Genomic DNA, 20,895 nt, shown 5'->3' with positions numbered 1-20,895 from the left:
TACAAACAGTCTGATTACAATAATAAATGATCAAATTTATTTCAGTATTTATTTGGTCATTACATAACAGTACTGTAAAATGCTTGCATTTTTTTAATGGTTTCGGCTGCAATTAAGTGTTCATAGCAAAAAACAAAAAACAACAAAAGAAAACATACAATTTACATCCCTATTATGTGTTAATTTATTTATTCATGAATCACCATTGTGCCAGATAGATGTTACACTGTTGCTACAATATTGTCACAATGTTACTGAGATGTTATTGGTGGGACAGTCAGTTGGTTAATCCATCTATTCTGTATTGTGTCTGCCTCCTTTGGAGTTTTTACAACCAGTGTCTCTGGAGGTTCAGGTCTACTTACAGGGAGGACAACTGGACTGAAAAGCATCGAAGCCTGATACCACTAAAAAAGAATTAGTGAACTCCAATAAAGATATAATGTTAAAAAATAGAAACCAAAATGTTTGGATATTATTTTTTTTTTCTTTTGAGAAAAAGGTACAAGACAGACAACTAAATAAATGCAATTTCCTCTTCTTTTTTCTTTTTGCTAATAACACTACATACATTTATAAAGACCACCACTGATTATAATTTAACCATTTGTGTGAAAAAAAAAGGAACAGCAACAAAACTCCAAACCCAGATTGTAGCTGTTTTTTCTGCTAACTGTACAGTTTTTTTTAATGATTATCTAGACAGCTCCCTAGCAAGCATTAGTCCTGTCACTGGTAAATCGAAAAAAAGTAGACTACACTGCAACACCCTATTTACAGTATATTATTTATATATTTATATTTTATATATATATTTATATATATTTATATCACACTGGCTGTAATTATGACAAGATATATTCATGAGCATCATTAGTGCAAGGCATGAGTAAGACAGACCTGTAAAAAAAAGTTATTAACCCCATGTACTGTATGAATGTGTGTGTCTGCATGGCTGCATTTGTCTGTATATAAACAATGTATAGTGTGTAGGGGAAGGCTGGGATAGGGAAAAGACACAAATGTGTGATCAACATAAGTGATGGAGTGGTGTAACAGACTATGTGTGTGTGTGTGTGTGCTTATGTACAATGCTGTTCAGGTCTGAGAGGGAATAAGTAAATGTAATGTGTGTGTTTATGTGCAAATATGTGTTCAAACATACACACACATTAATGGGCACGTGTGAGTGAGTCAACGGATGAAATCTGTCACCAGCCAGAACAACCCAGGCCCAGTTTTTTTTTACACACTGACACATAACCGTGTCTAAAGCACTTCCTAATCAAGAGAAGATGGCAAATAATTATAATTCAAAGGTGATTATGAAGCAACCTTAACATATTGCAACTCCCCTACCATCACCTTCGCTTTTTACCATGTGCAAACCCAGCAGCGGTCCTGCAAACATTACACAATGGAAAATCTGCATTAACTTAATCATCCAAAGGCAGAAACCCAATAACCCCAACATAACCACTAAAGGGTGGTCTACACAAGATCTATGAAAGGACACTGCATCAGAAGATGGGGGGTGGTGGTGACACTGATGTGTACCTTGGAGGTCCCAGCACCTTATTGTGGAGAAAGCTGGGTAGAGCGAGAGGGATGGGTGGGGGGTGGGTCACTGTGCTGCAATGGTCCTTGCAGATGCTCTAATCACATCTAAATACTATGAAACATTGCACAATGCCACTAGGGACAGCTAGAAGCAGGCATGGCCCCAGAATGGAGCCGTAGGGTGGTAGAAGAGAATGTACACTAGTGCTACTAAAGGTTTTGAGGGTAAAAGACGTGGAGAGCAGTGGGCAGGCAGAGGGAATTAGAGAAAGAAAATCTAAAAGGACTACAGGCGACATGTATTAAACTTTCAGATAAAAGAGTCCCAGTTACAAAAGATAGGCAAGAAGCTTCGGGTTCCTCTCTGTCTGCCTCCACTTTCTGCCTTTCCTCTTTCTCTGATTCACAAGAATACCCTCCTCTTATACACTTTTTTTTCCTGTGCTACTGCAGACAAAAGGTAAAACACAGTTTCTGGTTTTTCTATTTTAGGCCATGTGTGTGCATCCATAATTTTGACAAAATTATAGAAAACAATAATTAACAAAATTGTCAACAAAATGAACAAAAACAGAAGACTGGTTTTAGAATTGCTGTAGTTAAGTCTTAAGCTATCCCCAAAAGGGGAAGTGATCACTTCCTGTAAATAACTCATATCTACACACTTGGAGGAAGATGATGGAAGGCAGGGCGCAGTAATACTCTCTAATATCGGCCGTCATTAACCATTCAGTCAAACCCGATAGATGTTGATGGCAGAGAATAAGAAAGGATGGTTAAGAGGCTTCACCAGGCAGCAGCAGAACCGCAATGTAGGAAAAGAAGCAGAGCCACATCGAGAGATCAGTGTAATGGCATTGACTTCGCTACTGCAAAATAAAAAAGTGGGCACAGGGCATCTTTTCTTGTTTTGTCGATCAGAGAATTGGAGATAAGCATTGGTAACTGCAGTGGCATTCAGGGCATCTGCCGCATTAGTTACTGCTGTACAGGTTGTTTTGGAGGGACGATGTTCTTCACTTTAGTTACTGCAGCATGGAGCCTTAGCTGGCTGAGCAGCTTCTGTCAGGTCCACTCCCCGGGTCCGCCCGCTGTTGGCTCCTGCGGCCTGAGGCTCACTCTTCGGCAATCTCTTTGCTGAAACACAAAAACGTGCAAAACTAAACAACAACAAAACAGAAACTACAACTTTTCATTTGCAGAGCAGAAGTAACAAATGCAAAAAAATGTGATCCACAGAGCCTCTCAAACCATCCATCTGATTAGACTTTATACTTCACTGAATTATTCAAATAATTTGAGTTCCTATTACCTACAAGTGTAACCTCTACAAATACACTGGCAAAACCTATGAATAAAGTATCAATAGTTACTCACCAATAGCCATAAATATCTCATTCACATTCATAGATGTCTTAGCTGACGTCTCCATGAAAAGTAAGCTGTTGTCATCTGCATAGGACTGGGCATCCTGTTAACACAATGCAAACACCATCAATTTTCTATAAATTCTGGCACAGGAGACAGACAATGAGAAATTATATTAAAAATGATCATCTTGGCAATGGATCTAATTACTTGTAATGTATGTTCTGGATGTATTCACATTTAACAAAACCAGAGGTATCCTGCACATTTTTTCAAGGCACAGTTTGTTTGGTCTGACCTGGAAGTCCACAGCTCTCTTGCTGGCTAGGTCAGCTTTGTTGCCTGACAGAGCAATGACGATATTAGGGCTAGCTTGTCTCTGCAGCTCCTTCACCCAGTTTTTTGCTCGTGCAAAGGACTCCTGCAAATAGAAGACATTGTGCCATTAGTCATTACATTCAGCTGTACTTTCACCTGTTGTACACATCTGGCTGCATCTTGCAAACTGAATACATGCAAAGTACTATCAGAACAACTTAAAAGTGGAACAATGTCAGGAAAATTGCACGAAGAACTGGGAGGTGGATGAACATGCCTCGTTTGTGATGTCGTAGACCACAATGGCAGCCTGTGCTCCTCTGTAATACATAGGTGCCAAGCTGTGGTAACGCTCCTGACCTGCAGTGTCCCAGATTTCAAACTTCACTGTTGTGTCATCTAGACACACTGTCTGGGTGAGAAAGGCAGCTGAAAGGATGAGATAAAATGAGGTGTGAGTCAGCAGCAGACAATTAATATATACACCAAAAACAATACTGTTTGCAACACCATGTAAGTAAAAATGCTCATTAATATATGAACACAAAACATTATCTATTCCTATTAAGTTAGATCAACTGTAGCTCACATCACAAGAGTCAGTCTTACTTGAACTGGAGAACTGAGTTACTAAGTTACAGTTCAAGTTTATAAGTTTATATTTCTTTTAATCTGTATGTTAACTAACTGATGAACCCCGGCCTCTCAATATATAGCTCACCTCCAATTGTGCTCTCCTGGAATTCATGGAACTGGCCCTTGACGAAGCGAAGCACTAAGCTGGACTTTCCAACAGCTGACTCGCCCAGCAGCACCAGCTTAAACTGACAGATCTTGTTCCCTGCATTGGGTCCATTGGGTCTTGTAGCTCCTCCCCGATTGGCCATGACCTAGTCAGATACCCCCAACCTCACTATCAGGACTTCTGCTGCAAGAACCAAAAGAAGATATTTCTGTTTGCTGATAATCACAAAGTAGAAAGCACTATAAAACACTACAGATAATCACATCGCAGAGTACATATAACAAAATATATCTGTAAGAATAAATACGTCCCTCCATTACTTTGTTTTGATATGCTAATGGTAAGTAATTAAACACGGAGGCTCTTGCCTCAGTGATCATCATCAAAACAAACATTAGTCAGCACCTTTGCAACAGTTAGATATGCCCTCATTCTCTATTACTTGTTAATTTAATAGTCTTGTCAGGCTAACAGTGACTGACTGTGCCAATGGTGTCCGCAGAGCATACAAATTGAAAATAACGCATTTCACATCCACACATGTTTTGCATTCCTCCAGTTTTGCAGAGACCACACTACCATACTCACTACAAACAAGTAGACATGACGTGCCAACAATGCCTTTATGAATGACATTATCAAAGAGGCAGAGAAAGTCAGCCACAACCACATACAGTTAACAGCACGCAAAAGAAGCCTTGTCAAGGACCACAACAGTTGCAGGAGGTTTCACCCTCCCACCCACCCACACATCACATCACATCACTGGAGCCACCTACGAGTTGCGAGAACCCCTGTATGGATACATACCACGCATTGCTTACTAACTTATTTAGGAATGAACTGCTGACTAATTTGTATACAACAGATGGCTGTTGTCAAGAGATAATCACAGCCTGTGTCTGATTTTGCACAAAGACTCTGTCCTGACTGTGCATGTTTTGTTGAATCTTCTTATTCCACACCACCAACATGATGATGACTTTCAATGTGCACCCCACACTCCCTTATCCAGGAGACTACATAACTACATAACATCTTCAGCAAAAAAAACAACAACAACATTTGCTTGTCATACTCATACCTAATGTAATTATGTTCAATGGCTCTGCAAAAAAGCTACCTCTGTGTATCATTAGACACAAATTTCTCATATACAATCTGTTATATTGTGAGGCCATCCACTAAGGATACATAACCCTTTTCTATTGACATATATAACAATGTTCAAATACCTAACTGTCATAACGTGCAGAGGAAAATACCAAATTTGCGTTCAAGTAACTAGATGTGGTATTATATCAGTCTGTCAAATGTATAATAACTGAAGCTAATAGCCTCTGTATTACAACAACCTGTTCCTGTTCAAATGGTTCACACCTGTGTGTATCTTTAATCCTTTGGTCGCAATATCAACGACTCTGTTTACCCAATAACAAAGTAAGAAGAGATCAATCTGACAATAACAAACTAAACACTCTCAAATCCGGGGGTTTTGGCATGAGACTGTCCTTGTAAATAAAACGCTTTGAGGCGCAAAGCACATGAAGACGACTGGAGAGGTTGCTTCCAAGGTAGTTAGACACAAATGCTTTACATTTCCCAAACAAATCCATCCTTCAAATGCAGTCGAACAGGAAGAAAACAAATAACTTAGACAGTCAGAAATCGCAGCGACAGAGCAGTAACTGCGTTAACTCTTGGCACAGTCTGTCAGCATTAACGCTGCGCACTGCGTGACTGCACTGCTTCCACAATGTGTGTCGTTAGTTTACTGTAAACACACTTGCTGTTGTTGTTAGCTGTAGCTTTATATCTCTTTTGATTTTTTTTTTTTTAGAGGAGGACGCCATTTTCCAAGCTGTTTTTGTTGTCTAGCTTGTTAGCAGTCCCCTAACTACTTTATCAACAGCACGTCAGACGACAACAACAAGCACATAGCCAAATAAAAACTAAAGGGGAGTAAGTGTGATGGGTCAGCAAGCTAACTAGTCGTTGTCCTGCTACGTGGTGTCATTAAAACTGAAATGCCGTGCTGACTGGATAAGGTTGTTTAATGGGGAGTAGCCAAGCCTCAATTAACCAAAACACTAACGCTAGCTTGTGTTAGCAGTGTTAGCATCCCACCCACTGACCTGAGTCCACCCATGTAGCCGTCAGCTAGCACACAGTCACCACTGGCCACTTGCTAATGGCAACACATCGACACGGACGAGATAAGAGGGACTTGTGCGACAAAGGGCCGTTTTTTCCCTGCATTATCTTGTCTGCACATATCACCGATATCAAGCAGCTGGAGCCCGCTAGCGACAGGCTGCGCTAGCTCACTTTTTAGTCCCCGATCATGACAACTGAGCAAAACGTTAGCGCTAGCCAGCCAGCCAGCCAGCCAGTCCTCCAGCTGGAAAAACACACAACTTCTTCACGTCAATTCACGGCCAAAGTGCCGACTTACCCGAGGAGCCAGGCGATGTTTTGAACTTTTAAAATGCAGCCGCTGTTGTTATTTACACAGGGAGGGGACCCCGGGGGGAACTGTGGTGAGGTGGTGCTAAGGGGGAAACCAAGAAAATTTCAACAATCCCGTCACGTCTCCTCCTTTTCTTTCTTTCTTCTCGCAACTTCCCCTTAGAACCAAAACACAAACAAGCTCTTCCGCCTCCCGCGCCACGTCACACAGCACGTAGTCCGCGCTACACAACACCCACAACACCCCGGCTACTAACACAGCTAGGGATGTGTTTTTAAATGGTAGCAATGTATGAATTAAATCTGTTGCGTTATGCCTTTTTAATATTTCCCCAGGGCATGTTTTATTATTTTTATTTTATTTTGTACAACTGTTGTAATATTTGGATTCATGGTTTCTACAGTTTATATTCATTTTATTGCACCGCGCCTGATTCAAATAATAGGTTAGAGGCAAATCTATGAAACTTGTGAAAATATATTATTCTAGAAACAATAAGGATAATCACCTGGGCAAAGGAGGTCCATGTCATTTTGGTTCAGAAAATGTGTTTAATTGCAGCTGTTTGCACCACTGATACAAAATGTCAGCTATGTACAGTATAGATATGGGTACAGTATGTAGAGATAGACATAGCCTTATCCTACATAATCCATCTTGTTGACTATGTTTTGTCACAATGGTTAGGCTATATCTGAGAAACTAGGGGGGGGGGGGGGGGGGGAGTAAAAAGTAAATAAAAAGTTGTTGACTTAAATGGTAGTGTTGATTAGATATATTTGCAGTAGTTTACAGTAGTATATCAGAGTCAGGTGCCTTCAAAGATCTGCAGCACAGTAAAAAGTCAAGAGGCGGCGCTGTTGGGACGATAATAATAAGTGTCAGGGAGGAGAAGAAGAAGAAAGCTCCGCCCAGTCCCCTCGTCTCTTCCGGATAAGGCCATAACAGCACGTTTTATTTATTGCAGAGTATATATTTTTATCTCGGGTTGGTGATGTGTCTTTTTTAATTACCGGGGCGCTTTAACAGGTTGTTTATCTACCGGTCGTCGGTTTATTGTCGCCGCTACTGAACAAAGTGAGCAACAGCATCAAGTCATGGAGGAGGGGTTAGTGGAGACAGCAGAGGAGCTGCTGGCCAAGCAGCACCGCAAGGAAAAGAAAGATCTACAAGGTAAATATAGCCTCAGCTGTTTTCATTCGTCCTACCTGTGTTAGTAAAAGGTAGCCTTTGCTCGTAATGTGTCTTCTTCTGTTGTGTTGCATTACATTTTTCTAACTCAGGCCATTTTAGCCACCAGCTCTAGTGTCAGAGCCTGTGATGTGACAGGAGGCAGGTGTGAGATCATGAGGATAATTCAGTCATCCCAGTTCTTTTGTTTACTAGCCTAATAGCCAGTGTTAGTTACCATTATTTGGATAGATAACCGAAGGAGTTTAGTTTTTAGGGTCAAAAACCCAGCGTCACAGAGGGTAGGAATCCACTGCACCACACCACAGGTCTGTGTGCGTTGTAACTTTTAATGTATCTATACCGTCCACCTATATGTTCCCCACAAGGACAAAATACCATTTTAACAGTATTGCCATTATAAGTATATACCCACTTTCTGTTTATGAATGTAGTCTTTCAGAATTTATTCCAGCAGTCTTGCATCATTGCACTACTGTATTGTATCCTTGCTTGCAGTTTATTCATGTCTACAGTGTCTGTAGACATTGTAGAATGTAGATTGTTGTTCATGGTTGCGTTGCGTTATATAAATATATTAATGTATGCATCTGTTTTTCATCTGCTGGTATTTACATAGTAGTTATATATTCATACATACATGGCATGCCTGTTTCTGTTTTATTTGTCTCTTTATACCATGTAGTACTTTATTTCATTCATATTCAGAATGCTGCAGCCAGAGTTTTAACAAGAACCAAAAGGTGTGAACACAATACTCCGATTTTAGCATCTCTTACTGGCTTCCAGTGGAGCAAAGAATTGATTTTTAAATTTTACTTACGGCTTTTAAAGCTCTGAATTGTGCAGCTCCTTCATACATCTCTGACATGCTCACTGAGACACGCCAGAAGTAAAGGTCTACTCGCTATTCCAAGAATACATTCAAAATCAGCTCATGGTGCTTTCAGTCATTTTGGTCCTATATTCTTTGGAATTCCCTACCACACGAACTCAGGTCTGCTACAACAGTATCTTCTTTTAAAAGCAGACTAAAACATTTCTTTCTCACAAGCTTTTAATTTTTAATTGTTTTTAATTTGCATTACCTTCTTTTTTGTATTTTTGTTCTTGCCTTTATATGTATTTTAGGTGTATGTGCTTTTGTTTTGTTTTTGTGAAGCACACTGAGTTTGCCCTTGTCGTATGAAATGTGCTATATAAATAAAATAAAATTGAATTGAATTGAATGAAAGGAGGTTCAGCAGCAGTTTCCTGAAACATATAATTTATGGTTGAAAAAAGGACATATAATTTGAATCTCTATTAACCTATAAACTCAACGTAAGGTGCATCAGTATCACCTCACCGTTGATTGCATCCATGTAGTGCTTCTAGTTCATCTAAGACTGTTATATTCTGTATAAAGTGTGTGGGGTTGTTTTATTGAAGTATGTTTTCTGTGCTTGTGCTTAATTTTCAGCCAAAATCCAGAGCATGAAAAATGCGGTTCCCAAAAATGACAAGAAAAGGAGGAAACAATTGACAGAGGAGGTTGCCAAGCTGGAAGCTGACCTTTGTCAAAAACACGAGGAGGAAATCCAGCAACTCAAATCCACAGATGACTCAAAGGTAAAAGCATTCTCATGACTGACAAATAACATGGTTATGTATTTAAAAAAAAATACAGTTCAGTACCAAGCAAGTATGCAAAGAACATGTATTTTTTTATTTGTTTATCAGAATTCAGGTTTGCATTAAGAATGTTTATTTGATTAATATAAATGTATGACAAACACAGCTCTGCTCACTTAATTTTTCAAGGTGGAGCAGGTGATAAATGGAGTGGAGACCATTGATATGGGGGATGGAGAACCAGAGGATGACAAACAGCCACGTGTAACCAAAGCCCAGAAGAGAAGGGTAAGTAGGTCTCTTCTTAAACAGAGCAGTTTTAAGTGCTGTGTGTTTTTGCCCACAGCATTTGATTCAAGTCATCCCAGATACCCAAACAGAGGTTTGGTCTGAATAGAAGTATCTTGTAAAGATGACTAACCTTAATTGCTTGCTCCTGTTAGATGATTGCTTGGGTGGGCAGTGGGCACATGCATATGCCACAAGTGAAGCTGTCTACCTAAACAATCCTTATCTTCATTAAATACTATTTAAATGACCGTCTTCAGGAGAAGAAGGCTGCCCAGGAGAAGGAGAGGGAGAGCAGGATAGCAGAGGCCGAGGTGCAGAACCTGCAGGGTGTGAGGCACCAGGAGGGTTTGAAGCTGGCTCAGAAACTTGCCCAGCAACAGCTTCAGATCAAGGAGATCTCCTCCGACGGCCACTGCATGTACCGTGCCATTGAAGATCAGCTGACACAGCGAGCAAAGGTACATATTGTTACAGATGTGTAACCCTTATTTCTCGGTCAGTAGCAGACAAGTTGGCAACAATTCTTTTTTTGTCTTCTAATAAACACCACCTACATGGCAGGACATATGAGTCAACTTTGCTCTACTCTTATAGCAGGATGTGCAACTCATACACTGTCACATTTATACTTGTCCCTTCTGCAAACAGTGGCAGGTTGGAACCAAAAATGCACACTAACAAGTTGTTAATAACCAACTTGAATATAACACCTACACATTGTATAAGCAAAATAATAAAGTACTGCAATTGCACTCAACAAAGTGGTACGCAGTAATCATATGACATACTCACATAATATTGTACCACTTAATATGATGAACTGATAATTAGAATAATTCAAATGTGCACAATGATGAAGTTCACAGATGTATTATAGCTGTAGATGTGGTTTCAATACCCAGTCGATAATGTGATGAGCAATAAGTGTGCGAAATAAATACTAAAATAATAAAAAAAATTGGCAACTTTCGACACAGTTTGTACATAAAGGGTACATGATGTGTTGTTTTTTGTTCTAGCCCGGATTGTCAATGAGTATGAAAGAACTGAGGACCCGCACTGCTGATCACATGAGAAACCATGCTGATGACTTTCTGCCTTTCCTCACCAACGCCAACACTGGTGACATGTACACAACAGGTAACACTGTTATCTTTGCTTTGGTAAAACAACCAAAAATAGAAGCCACACACGCATCCTACATTTAGAAAGTGTTTATGCACTTGCACAGTTTTCAAACAGTCATTTGTGGGTGTATTGGTTTCCAGATGAGTTTGAGAAATACTGCGGTGAAGTGGAGCACACAGCAGCCTGGGGTGGACAGCTGGAAGTGAGTTTTTCAAGTTGTTTCACAGATGCGCTGTGTTGTTACTCCTTGTTCTTTACAGTAATCGGTCTCTTTTTTTAATCTTTCACCCAACAGCTGCAAGCTTTGACAAAGGTCCTCCACCTGCCAATAGAAGTGATCCAGGCTGAATCCCCAACTATAAAAATTGGGGAGGAACATGATGGTGAACCCATCACCCTTGTGTATGTTGTTTATATGTTTTTACTCATTGTTGTATTGTAAGCTCTCTTAGTTTTATAAATATATACAGCATAATTACATTTTAATGAGACAGTTCAGTCATACTGTGGAAACCAGACAAGGCATTCATGACAATGTTTGCCTACTGCAAGGTTCATCTGTAATCTGTAACCCCCGTTATGTAAAATAAGCGTTTATGAAGGGCTGTATCAAAGACTTCTTTCATGCAGCATGCTGCCACCCTCACCAGTTAAGGGTCAGTGCTAGTTTGAGTAATTGATATCAAAGACATGGACTGTACTGTACAGTACTGAACTGATATGACAGTTTTGGATCCTCATGTAACTACATTTGAATTTTATGCATCATGGCGCTCACACAGAACATGAAAACAGCCATAGACAGAAAAATTTGCATATAAAACTATAATTAAGGCGTTGATATTGCTCTATACAATTTGTGTAGTTTTGCTGTGTTGATATCTGGACTCAGAGTTTATTATCTTATTGTTTGCAGGTACATGCGTCATGCCTATGGACTGGGAGAGCACTACAATTCTGTGGAGCGGCTAAAGGATCAAGCTAATGCAGAGGACAGCTGAGAGACAGCTGAGTCTTGGTTTGACATGAACCAGTTTGTGTAATGCAGAGTGTTCAAACCACTCACACCAAGGGCCCCTGAATACAAACGTATCTGAAAGGGTGTATCGTGCTAATGAAAAATAACATAGGAAGGAAATTAATGTGTTAACGATTTTACATTGGACACCCTTGGTCTTAACTAGTGACCCCCGGGTTTGGGGGGAGGGGGGAGGGGGGTTGTGACTGATTTAGGAATAAAGTGGTTTAAGGTATTTGTTAAGAAAATCCCAATGGGCAGGAGAGCATGGAAGAGCTGTCGACCACGCATGTCACTCAACCACTGTAAATGTCAACAGTCCCGAGAGGTTATCGAACTTTTGCAGCGTTCTTGGAAAGAACTGAGTTGTTGAACCTGTCAACCATATCGATTGTTGTTACATAAACGCATACAATAATCATGAGATTGAGTTGTCTTATCGATTTATTTGTGGCGTTTCTGAGTGGGATATATTCATTTTTATTATTAAATGAGTGGGGAAATGTAGAGAGACACACACACACGCCCCAGCCAATAAGTTCTTGAATAATAAATACTGGCTATTGTCTTGTCTGTACAAAAATGCCAGTGCTCTGCTGTCTTGTTCCAGATTTTATTCTACAGGTCCAATGTAAGATTACCATGTGTTATTGCCATACTGTAAATACTTTAAATATCTTTCAAGTCCATTTGGTATCCATCATGCCAATCTATAATCTACAATCAAATATTTATTGTTTTCTCCATTATCTTTGAAAGTGCAGGGTAAAACAGCTGCTATGCTCTGCTATCACCACTAGATGTCGACATTGCCTGAACATTTGGTTTGTCAGAAAGCATCTTGTCTCCATGGAAACTTGTGAGGGACCAGATTAGTTTGGTGTATCAAATGGCCGAGTCGGTGGTGGTCAGAGCCTTGTTTGCCAGATCCACGTCTTTACATCTGAGCTCAAAGAAACTAAAAGAAGTCCCCTCGTGTGTTTCCGCCATTAAAACCCTGTCGGTTCTTCACCTGAACAACAACGCCATCTCCGCGCTGCCCGCCGAGCTGCTCTGTCTGCAACACGTGAGTCTCTCCCCGCTCCGCTCACCTGGCTAATTCGCCGTGATGCTGTAACACTTTGTTTCACACACAGCATGGAGGTTTGCGACTAAATACTTTAACTTTTACAATGTCTGCAAGCTGGAGGAGCTGAATTTGGGAAACAATGCCTTGAAGGAGGTTCCCGCTGTCTTGGGCCATCTGGAGTCCTTGAGGAAACTGTACCTGTTCAGAAACCAAATTACAGCGGTGCCACCTGAGGTGATAGGTAGGCGCTCACTGCTGTGCACTATTAACACCTTGGAAGATTTGTTCAAAAACACAAAGCTAAAATTGTCAAATATTTTTTTTTACTTTTACAGGTGGCTTACAAAACCTTGTTGTGCTCAATCTGAACCACAACCAAATTCAAAGACTTCCACCTGAGATTAAAAGGTAGATTTATGACATAATTGATGCTTTATTTTTTATCTCTACCTATTTATATGTTTGAAGGGCACAAAGAGGGATAAGGTTGTTTTCTGTTTTAAAATCCCCTCAGTTTGCGTAATCTTCAACATCTCAGTGTGCTGGACAATAAACTGGAGGAGATCCCTGCAGAGATCGGCCATCTCACTAAGTTGTCTGAGATAAACTTGACTTCTAACAAGTTGTCAACGCTACCTCATCAGCTGTACCAGTGTAAACACCTTACCAAGATCCATGTAGCCAGAAACAAGCTGACCAGCCTACCAGAGGTACGTAACTTCTCAAGAAATACTTCTGACCTCAGCTTGCACCTGTAGTTAGTGAACCTCTTTCTCCAAGTATTTCCTGTCTGTTAATTTTCTCTTTTTGTACTCAACAATGCACAGTCTGAATATTTTACATGTCATACAGGGAGTTAAGGCACTGGTAAAGCTCCAGGTGATGGATGTGGCAGGGAACAAGTTGTCCATGTTCCCTGTTGAGGTACAGTACATAGTATTGTCTCACTGAGACCACCATGTTGTAGATTAGTTGGACCAATCTAGAAATAAACCTTGCTTTCTGCTTTGGGTGACCCTGTCTAGTTTCATCTGCTGAGCTTGAAGGAGCTCCATTGCGAAGGCAACAGGTTTGTGCCTTGTGCGCCACAGCCATCAGTACAGGATGCAGACGTGCTTACTTTGAAGGTACTGTCATGGAAACACTCAACATATCTCAAATCTCAAAGTATTTCTATGTGTTGTGTGTAGAGTAAATGCCTCATTATTCTTTTTTTTTTTCAAAGGAGGTTAAATCGAAAGCAACTGGACTTAAGACGTTTCACCTCTCATCCAAGAGGCTTCATCAGTTCATGTACGCAACTGACCAGGCTGGGACTGGTCCAACTATCTGGTGTGGAGACTCACTATTTAACCTCTTGTGTGGGCGTTCACAAGGGTGATGATGTCACTGGTTCCCACACAAGAGGTTAAATAGTGAGTCTCCACACCAGATAGTTGGACCATTCCCAGCCTGGTCAGTTGCGTACATGAACTGATGAAGCCTCTTGGATGAGAGGTGAAACGTCTTCCTAGACAAATAACTAAGTCCAGTTGCTTTCGATTTAACCTCCTTTGAAATACTATGACCTGGGCAAATGAGAATATGCACCGCCTCATTATTCTTGTTTAATCTTTATTTACTAGGAACTGGTTGCAAGATTTGTCCTGTTTGAAGACCAGCACAAGTCCTCTCTGGTCCACAGGATGCTTCCCCACTACCCGCCTCTCACTGCCCTGTTGGCTAACAGCAGCTGTTGTGCACTCTGCTCCAGACCTTTCCTCAACATCTGGCTGGAGTGTGTACACTTTATCAGTCTGAAGAAGGTTAGTTGTGTACTATCATTAAATTGTATTGTAATTTAAACAAATGAAATGTTTATAATCGATATGTATTAATGGCTGTATAAAAACAAATGTGGTTTGTCATTCTTATGTGTGTTGCAGGACATGAAAATGAGGAATTCACTTATTATTCCAGTGCGCGCTCTCCTTTGTTCATACAAGTGCTTTAATACGAATGGACACTCATATTATGGTGTTGCTACAAGATAAATATACATCTGATGAACAAAAGGTACTATGCACAATCCATTATAATGCTCTCCTAATTTCTAAAGAATAATAGTACACAGATCAATTAATAGACCTCATCAAGACATTGCAGTGATTAGTTGTGCTGAGTTTCCAGCAACATTCATCGGTCTGTCAAACACATCTTAGGTGATATTTTACTCTGTGGTCATTAGGTGGCAGCAAATGAACGTTGTTATTTTTTTACATTTAGGGCACTCTTCCACTGCTTAACATAGTCTTCAACTAAATTTGGAACACATTTGTGATATATGCTAATTTCAGCTACTGATAATAGAGTAAGCATGGAAAAATTCCACATCTACCAAAATTACACTGTTTACTCACATGATTTACAGAAAACCTCACATGTATATAAAAAAAACTACACCTGTTCTTTTTCACACTGGTTAGTTAGTGCAGGTATGTAACTGAGAATTCAAGCAGGTTTATATGACTTTAAGGTCGTATGATGATGCAACAATTCCACTTAATGGGAACAGAAGTAATATGTGAACAAACAATGTAGTCAAGTTTATTTCCTACACATATTTTTAATCCAAGGGGATCTTTTTCCCATGTCTGTACTAATCAACCTGCATGAACACCCCATAGCTGCCTCATCTTTATCTCCATCTCCAGCCAGTGGCATCTGTTCCAACCTGCCAGACAAGAGGAAATATATATATAAATATATATGGAGAGAGAGGGAGAGGCAAGGAGAACTTAATTTCTAGCAAATTAATTTCCCATCCACGCCTCCAGAGCTTGCTAGCTCGTTCGCTAGCTGCTGCGGCCGCTGCTGCGTGTGTCTACTGAGTCGGAGCCTCATGCATAATGCATCAGGTTTAATTGCAAACCCAGAAACTAATGACTTTGGACTGGTTAACAGCAGGGGAGCCATACATCTCGAGCAAACTGAATGAAAAATCAGCTCAGAGGAGAGAAAAAAAGGAGCCTAGCCCCTAATTGATGAATAATTGAAGCGGCGAGCTACAGGGCATAATTGTGACATTTTGTTTCAATCAATTTCCAAGTGGTGTGGGCGAAAGTGCACTTAAAGGGAAAAGGCAATGACAATGAATGAGAAAGAAAGAGGGAGATAGAGAGAGAGGCTGGTGATGGAAATGGACATTGGGTCTTCAGTCATTGCAATGACATTTGCTGGGGCAAAAGACCGCACTCATTCAAACACAAAATGACTTTTCTCTCTATCTCCATCTCACTTTGTCGGTTTTCTGTCAAACTCCTGTTATGCCACCATGAGGTCGCTTTTTCATTCTAGTGGATCCATATCATTTTTTAATATTTTTTTTGTTCATTTTCACTTTCACTTTTTCACTCTAACAGTCTTTTTCAAAGCTGCTCTACTACAGCACAAGGAGAAAAGCTGCTCTGCTTGTGTGCGTGTACAATGTTTTCAGCAAAGCCTAAATTTGGCTTAGGTAGTTTACTCCAAGTTAGAGTATATAAGGGCAGTGGCCCAGTCAACCAGTGTGGCGGAACTAAGCGCCACACCAGTCTGTCTTGGCCTCACTGCTGTAGACTGGATGAGGCGTCGGGGGTCAGGCAAACAAAGAGCAGCAGGCAGGACCACAGGGGCACATTGCCATTTGAGCTTATGCATTTGTACCACATTGAAACTCTCTCCAAAGACAGATATCATGTAATGCCCTGAGACCTGTCTGTAACATTTAACATTCAGTATTCATCAGCAGGACCAGGCCTCAGTTGAATACATAGACGTGTAATGCAACTTGCGTTCAACAGTGTTTTTATAACCATAAGCTTATAAAGTATCTCCAACCTAAATTTTTTCCCTCAGTAATCACAGTGGATACCTTATCGGATCTCATATTGCCAATAAAGTGCAGCTCTGGCGTAATATTAATACATGGCACTTCAGAAGAAAATTTTGCGTGGTTACATCACTGCAGATTTTGCTCTCCTGCCTGCGGCAGTGGATAGGAGCTGCATGTTCACAAATCTACATTCAAACTTTTTAAAGACTTAATTGCCATTACTAAGATTACACAGACACTATTTTGTTCTGGGGTACATTTTAACATAAATGATACATAACTTCACTAAATATTCACAAGATTTACATAATAACATCACAATGGAGATTCAGAAATCATCTTAAGGGCTATGAGTAAGCAAGGCTGATAAATAGGTCATTTCAATCTACTGGCACCGTACTAATGGGTGAAAGGCCGACAGTACGTGCCTTCTTGCAGGCAGCAGATGTTGGGTCCTGAAGCAGTGGAGCAGCAGCAGCAGCAGCAGCAGCAGCAGCAGCAGCAGCAGCAGCACCACTAGCTCAGTGGCCTCAGGACCTGTCTGTGAGTCGGTCTGGTGTCTGGTGTCTGGTGTCAAGCTTTCCGTGTGTATTCACACATACACACATGGCTCTTTAACACACGGCAGAAACGCAAACACAATCACTTTACCCTCTCTGCACTGATGGCAGATCATCAAGATAATTTTGCCCCCATCACTTTGTTTTCATCCCAGTACACACAGTTGCACCCCCACGTGTGTGCAGAGTAGACACACTTCTTCCATATCACTGAGCTGTCCTTTATGATTGCCATATTCAGAGAGCCCTGTGTTTTTGTACGGAATGTTTCTAAAAAACCATGCACGGCTTGATTGACATCTATGGAAATGAGGAGGTTGCATCCTCAAAGGAGACACCATACGGATGGGAGCAGCACACTGACGAGAGGCATCTACAAAAGGCGCTTGTAAATTCCTGACATGCCTAGCATATGTTAATGAGCCATTCTCTTGCTCTGATATAATTACTGTGAGGGGATATTGCCTTTGGTGGAAATATCTGTCTCGCATGGCATGGCTACCTCATGGGGGTGAAAAAAGTAAAGAAAGATAAAGTAGCGGGTGCATAAATTCTCATTTACCATGCTTGGAGGTAAAGAGAGTGATGTTGGCAAATTCACTCAGGATGATATATTGGGTAGAAGGCACCTTGGGTTCATTACATACCTCCTTTGTTAAAGTGCTTTCTGCAGTCTTGTATCGTTTGTTACGGGGTATTTAGTCTGTCTTGTCATTTGGAGCACTTACTTAGGATGTCTTTAGAGGAGCCTATGGCTGCTTGAGCTCACATTGCATCTGGGGGCTAGAAAAGTCAAGTGATACATCGGCTAAAAACAGTATATAGGATGCTGGTTGCTAGCTTTCATTGTTATGGATATGGTAAAGATGTGTCTGCTTGCTGCTGAAGGTCACATGCAGCCTTGTCTCCATATGTTTGAGTGTGGTGCATATTCTACTCTCTGTATCATTATGTCTGTGTGTTCTCTGTTGAGGCTTAATACCTCATTTGCATTTTCTGTGGTTGTATATAAATCCATCCACACTTTTAAGTTTAATAGTATAATGCTCAAACAAGTATTTCCAGCTGGTTTCAATGACAAGCACTGTGCAGGCTGCTATCTTTACTGCAACACTGTATATTTGATCAGTCTCTGAGATAAAAATCAAAGTCGTGATTGCGATCTTCACCTCCGAAGAATGATTTGACACTGGCTCTCTCTCTGATTTCTCCTCTTCTTTCCTCTGGGCAACAGCAGAGGTGCTATTAAAATGAGTGGCATTGATTGCTGAATTAGAGGCCTTGTAACAGGATAGAGAGAAAAACAGCCATTCAGTAGCGAGTGGTAGCCCAGTGTCATAGCCAGGAGTGTGCACCACTCCAATCAGTGGAATCTATTGTTGTGCATCGCTGCCCATGACAGAACTTGGTATCGAGCCACTGGCAGAGTACCAGGGTGTTGTCTGGTTGACGGCTGCACAATCAATTCGGTTGTGATCCTAATGACTGTGAGCACTAGGGGGCAGTGTGATTCTCTGCTGGCCCTCAAGCAGATGGGGAGAAAGATGCAGTGATGCACAGCACAGTGAGATATGCCTGATGAATCTAAGAGATAGAGCAGCTAATAAAAGCAAGAACAATGAGCTGTTATTGGAATTCAAAGCTTAATTGAAATCTAAGCATCAAATCAGAGCTTTGTAACACACGTGTGACTGTAAAATCTAATATGTGCAACAGAATATGAGAAAAAGGTGAACTCAGTGATGCATATGAATAGAAAAAGAGATGGCAAAGACGCCAGATGTACAAGACAATAACTGCACTATCTCCTCATCAAAACCAATCAACAAATCTGACAAAAGAGCCTCTTTGAAATAGTAGGTGAGAAGAACTGATCTAGACATGCAGTCCACCAGACTATAAAAAGATGGTACAATGCAGAGCCACCCAGATGTGCCAATCTAATAACCCAGCTTCCTCCTAATCTTTTCTATTTTTTCACATCACATCACATCACAAAATAATATAAAAAACAGCCTGAATGCAAGCAAGTAAACTGTGTGTCCTTTGAGGTTACAAGGAAGCAATGCCATTACTGAGCCATTCCTCATTAGAGGAGCTGAGACATGAGCGCGGCCATCAGGCCAGCAACCTCTCTCTGGCAGTTCTGGGTCAGCACCAACCACACTGCGAAAACACCATTACCATGCTACATTTGTCGAAGAAATAAGACAAAAACACTGCTGGAACTTCAAAAGAACTAATAAATCTTTAATCTTGAGTGTCTTTGAATCTCTTCGAAAGTTTCCTCGGGTTTGGTAATAACAGGGACTGTGGAGAGGGACGAAGAATCTGTGTTTCTGTTTGTTCGGGAAGACAGTGACTGTTTATTTATATGGGGAACAAAACTGGAGGGAAAAGGAGCTGAAAGAGATGGAGATGCTGCATTACATCTTTTGATGTTTCTTCAGATAGTTCACTCAGTAGAGCACCATGTGGTCTTTTATGTGTGCATTTTTTCCAAAAATAGTTCTTTAGGATGTGATATTCATTTTATTAGCTATGGTTTTGATATTACACCTATTTCTGTGGTTGAATTTAATTACAAAACAAACATCTTCTGAGTCACAAGCATGCGAGTATTTCACACTTATGGATACTTTATTTGATTCATTATTCAAATCAATCTGGCACATGGATTCGGCCTGTCAGATACACAGTGGTGAACCTGCTGAGTCGACCCTGCGAAGTCTTTCAGTTCCGGCTCCGCTCTACTCTATCATAAAAATGTGATTGACGGCACATTATCTCAAAATCTAATCTGAGGTCATGTGATGGCCACTGGAGCATGCCCAGTATAGAGGAGTGGCAGGCGGGTGGAACACCAGGTAGCAGCATCTGGTCTCCGGGTTTTTCTAGAACACACAGTGCCTGTGGCATTGCAGGCTTGGCTGGCCGAACATCTGTCTGCGATGTGCAGGCCGGCTGGATGAGCAGACCCACAACCCCGACCAACCAGCCAAATGAACGTCCTACACACATGCATGTCCTTCAGGAATATGTGGGTTAATGTCTCTGTTATCGCAATCTGACTCCACTCATTCCCGTCTGTAATTTTTCCAAAGCTGCTGTCGTCATTCCCTCTTTGTTCTCTTTAAATAAAAAACACATTTCTCTACAGCTCCATGTTTATTAATGCTTCATTTGTTGTGAAGCAAACATTTTCTTTCAGCATTGCACACTTCACAAAGTAGCTGCTGCCTGCAGTGACAAACCCGAATCCAGAATGCTTTTTCTTTGCAATTTCAATTGCAAACATTGGCTTTGTTGCTACAGTAAGGCTGTATATATACTCAGCTAAAGAGGGTACTTTTGTTGCTCATCTTTATTTTCTAATCCTTTAGCCAATCCAAGCCTATTTGTCATTTCAAACACACCTGTTTTTGTAAATGCACATGACAAGAATGACTAACTTTTCTTCTTTAATGGTAAATCAACATTCTGACCTGATTAGTGCTAGATGAATGAGTTAAGGGACAACCACGGTGTGTAGGATTCATACTCTGGAGACCATGAATGTCTGAATAGAGTAGCAACCTATTATTGAGATATTTCAGTTTGGACCACAGTGGCTGACAAAATGTGTTGAATACCACAATCATTTTTAATGGCTCTAATTCATCTTTTAAATATACAACACATTTAAAATTCATCATCGGTTACAGTGGGAT

The 20,895-nt window shown here is 40.7% G+C and overlaps 3 protein-coding genes across 4 annotated transcripts; 2 read left to right on the top strand and 1 right to left on the bottom strand.

Moving 5' to 3' along the window:
- LOC310993909 (ras-related protein Rab-5A) lies at positions 1 to 6,676 on the bottom strand. 2 transcript variants are annotated; one of them, XM_083982386.1, is made up of 6 exons: positions 6,447 to 6,676; positions 3,968 to 4,174; positions 3,524 to 3,675; positions 3,227 to 3,349; positions 2,938 to 3,031; positions 1 to 2,697 (listed from the first exon to the last, which is right to left on the bottom strand). In XM_083982386.1, exons 2-6 carry the CDS (start codon positions 4,131 to 4,133, stop codon positions 2,582 to 2,584), a joined length of 651 nt encoding a protein of 216 aa, XP_083838512.1. In that variant the 5' UTR covers positions 4,134 to 4,174; positions 6,447 to 6,676; the 3' UTR covers positions 1 to 2,581. The 2 variants fall into 2 exon arrangements, with proteins under 2 accessions (XP_083838512.1, XP_083838513.1); XM_083982387.1 differs by having other exon boundaries at positions 3,968 to 4,171; positions 6,447 to 6,644.
- Positions 6,677 to 7,394: 718 nt separating this feature from the next.
- Positions 7,395 to 11,887, top strand: otud6b (OTU deubiquitinase 6B). Its single transcript, XM_083982383.1, has 8 exons — positions 7,395 to 7,634; positions 9,115 to 9,263; positions 9,456 to 9,554; positions 9,815 to 10,015; positions 10,577 to 10,697; positions 10,826 to 10,887; positions 10,981 to 11,087; positions 11,602 to 11,887. Exons 1-8 carry the CDS (start codon positions 7,559 to 7,561, stop codon positions 11,684 to 11,686), a joined length of 900 nt encoding a protein of 299 aa, XP_083838509.1. The 5' UTR covers positions 7,395 to 7,558; the 3' UTR covers positions 11,687 to 11,887.
- Positions 11,888 to 12,592: 705 nt separating this feature from the next.
- lrrc69 (leucine rich repeat containing 69) lies at positions 12,593 to 14,805 on the top strand (the record flags this gene model as incomplete). The annotated part of the gene is made up of 8 exons (XM_083982384.1): positions 12,593 to 12,769; positions 12,887 to 13,013; positions 13,108 to 13,180; positions 13,287 to 13,482; positions 13,625 to 13,696; positions 13,798 to 13,899; positions 14,398 to 14,577; positions 14,698 to 14,805. The coding sequence occupies 8 exons, from the start codon at positions 12,593 to 12,595 to the stop codon at positions 14,803 to 14,805; spliced, it is 1,035 nt and encodes a 344-aa protein (XP_083838510.1).
- Positions 14,806 to 20,895: the final 6,090 nt, after the last annotated feature.

This window comes from Trachurus trachurus (assembly GCF_905171665.1).
Source record: "Trachurus trachurus genome assembly, chromosome: 11".
Classification (NCBI taxonomy): Eukaryota; Metazoa; Chordata; class Actinopteri; order Carangiformes; family Carangidae; genus Trachurus; species Trachurus trachurus.
The sequence above is the reverse complement of the archived record's forward strand: the minus strand, read 5'-3'. Positions and strand labels throughout refer to the sequence as shown.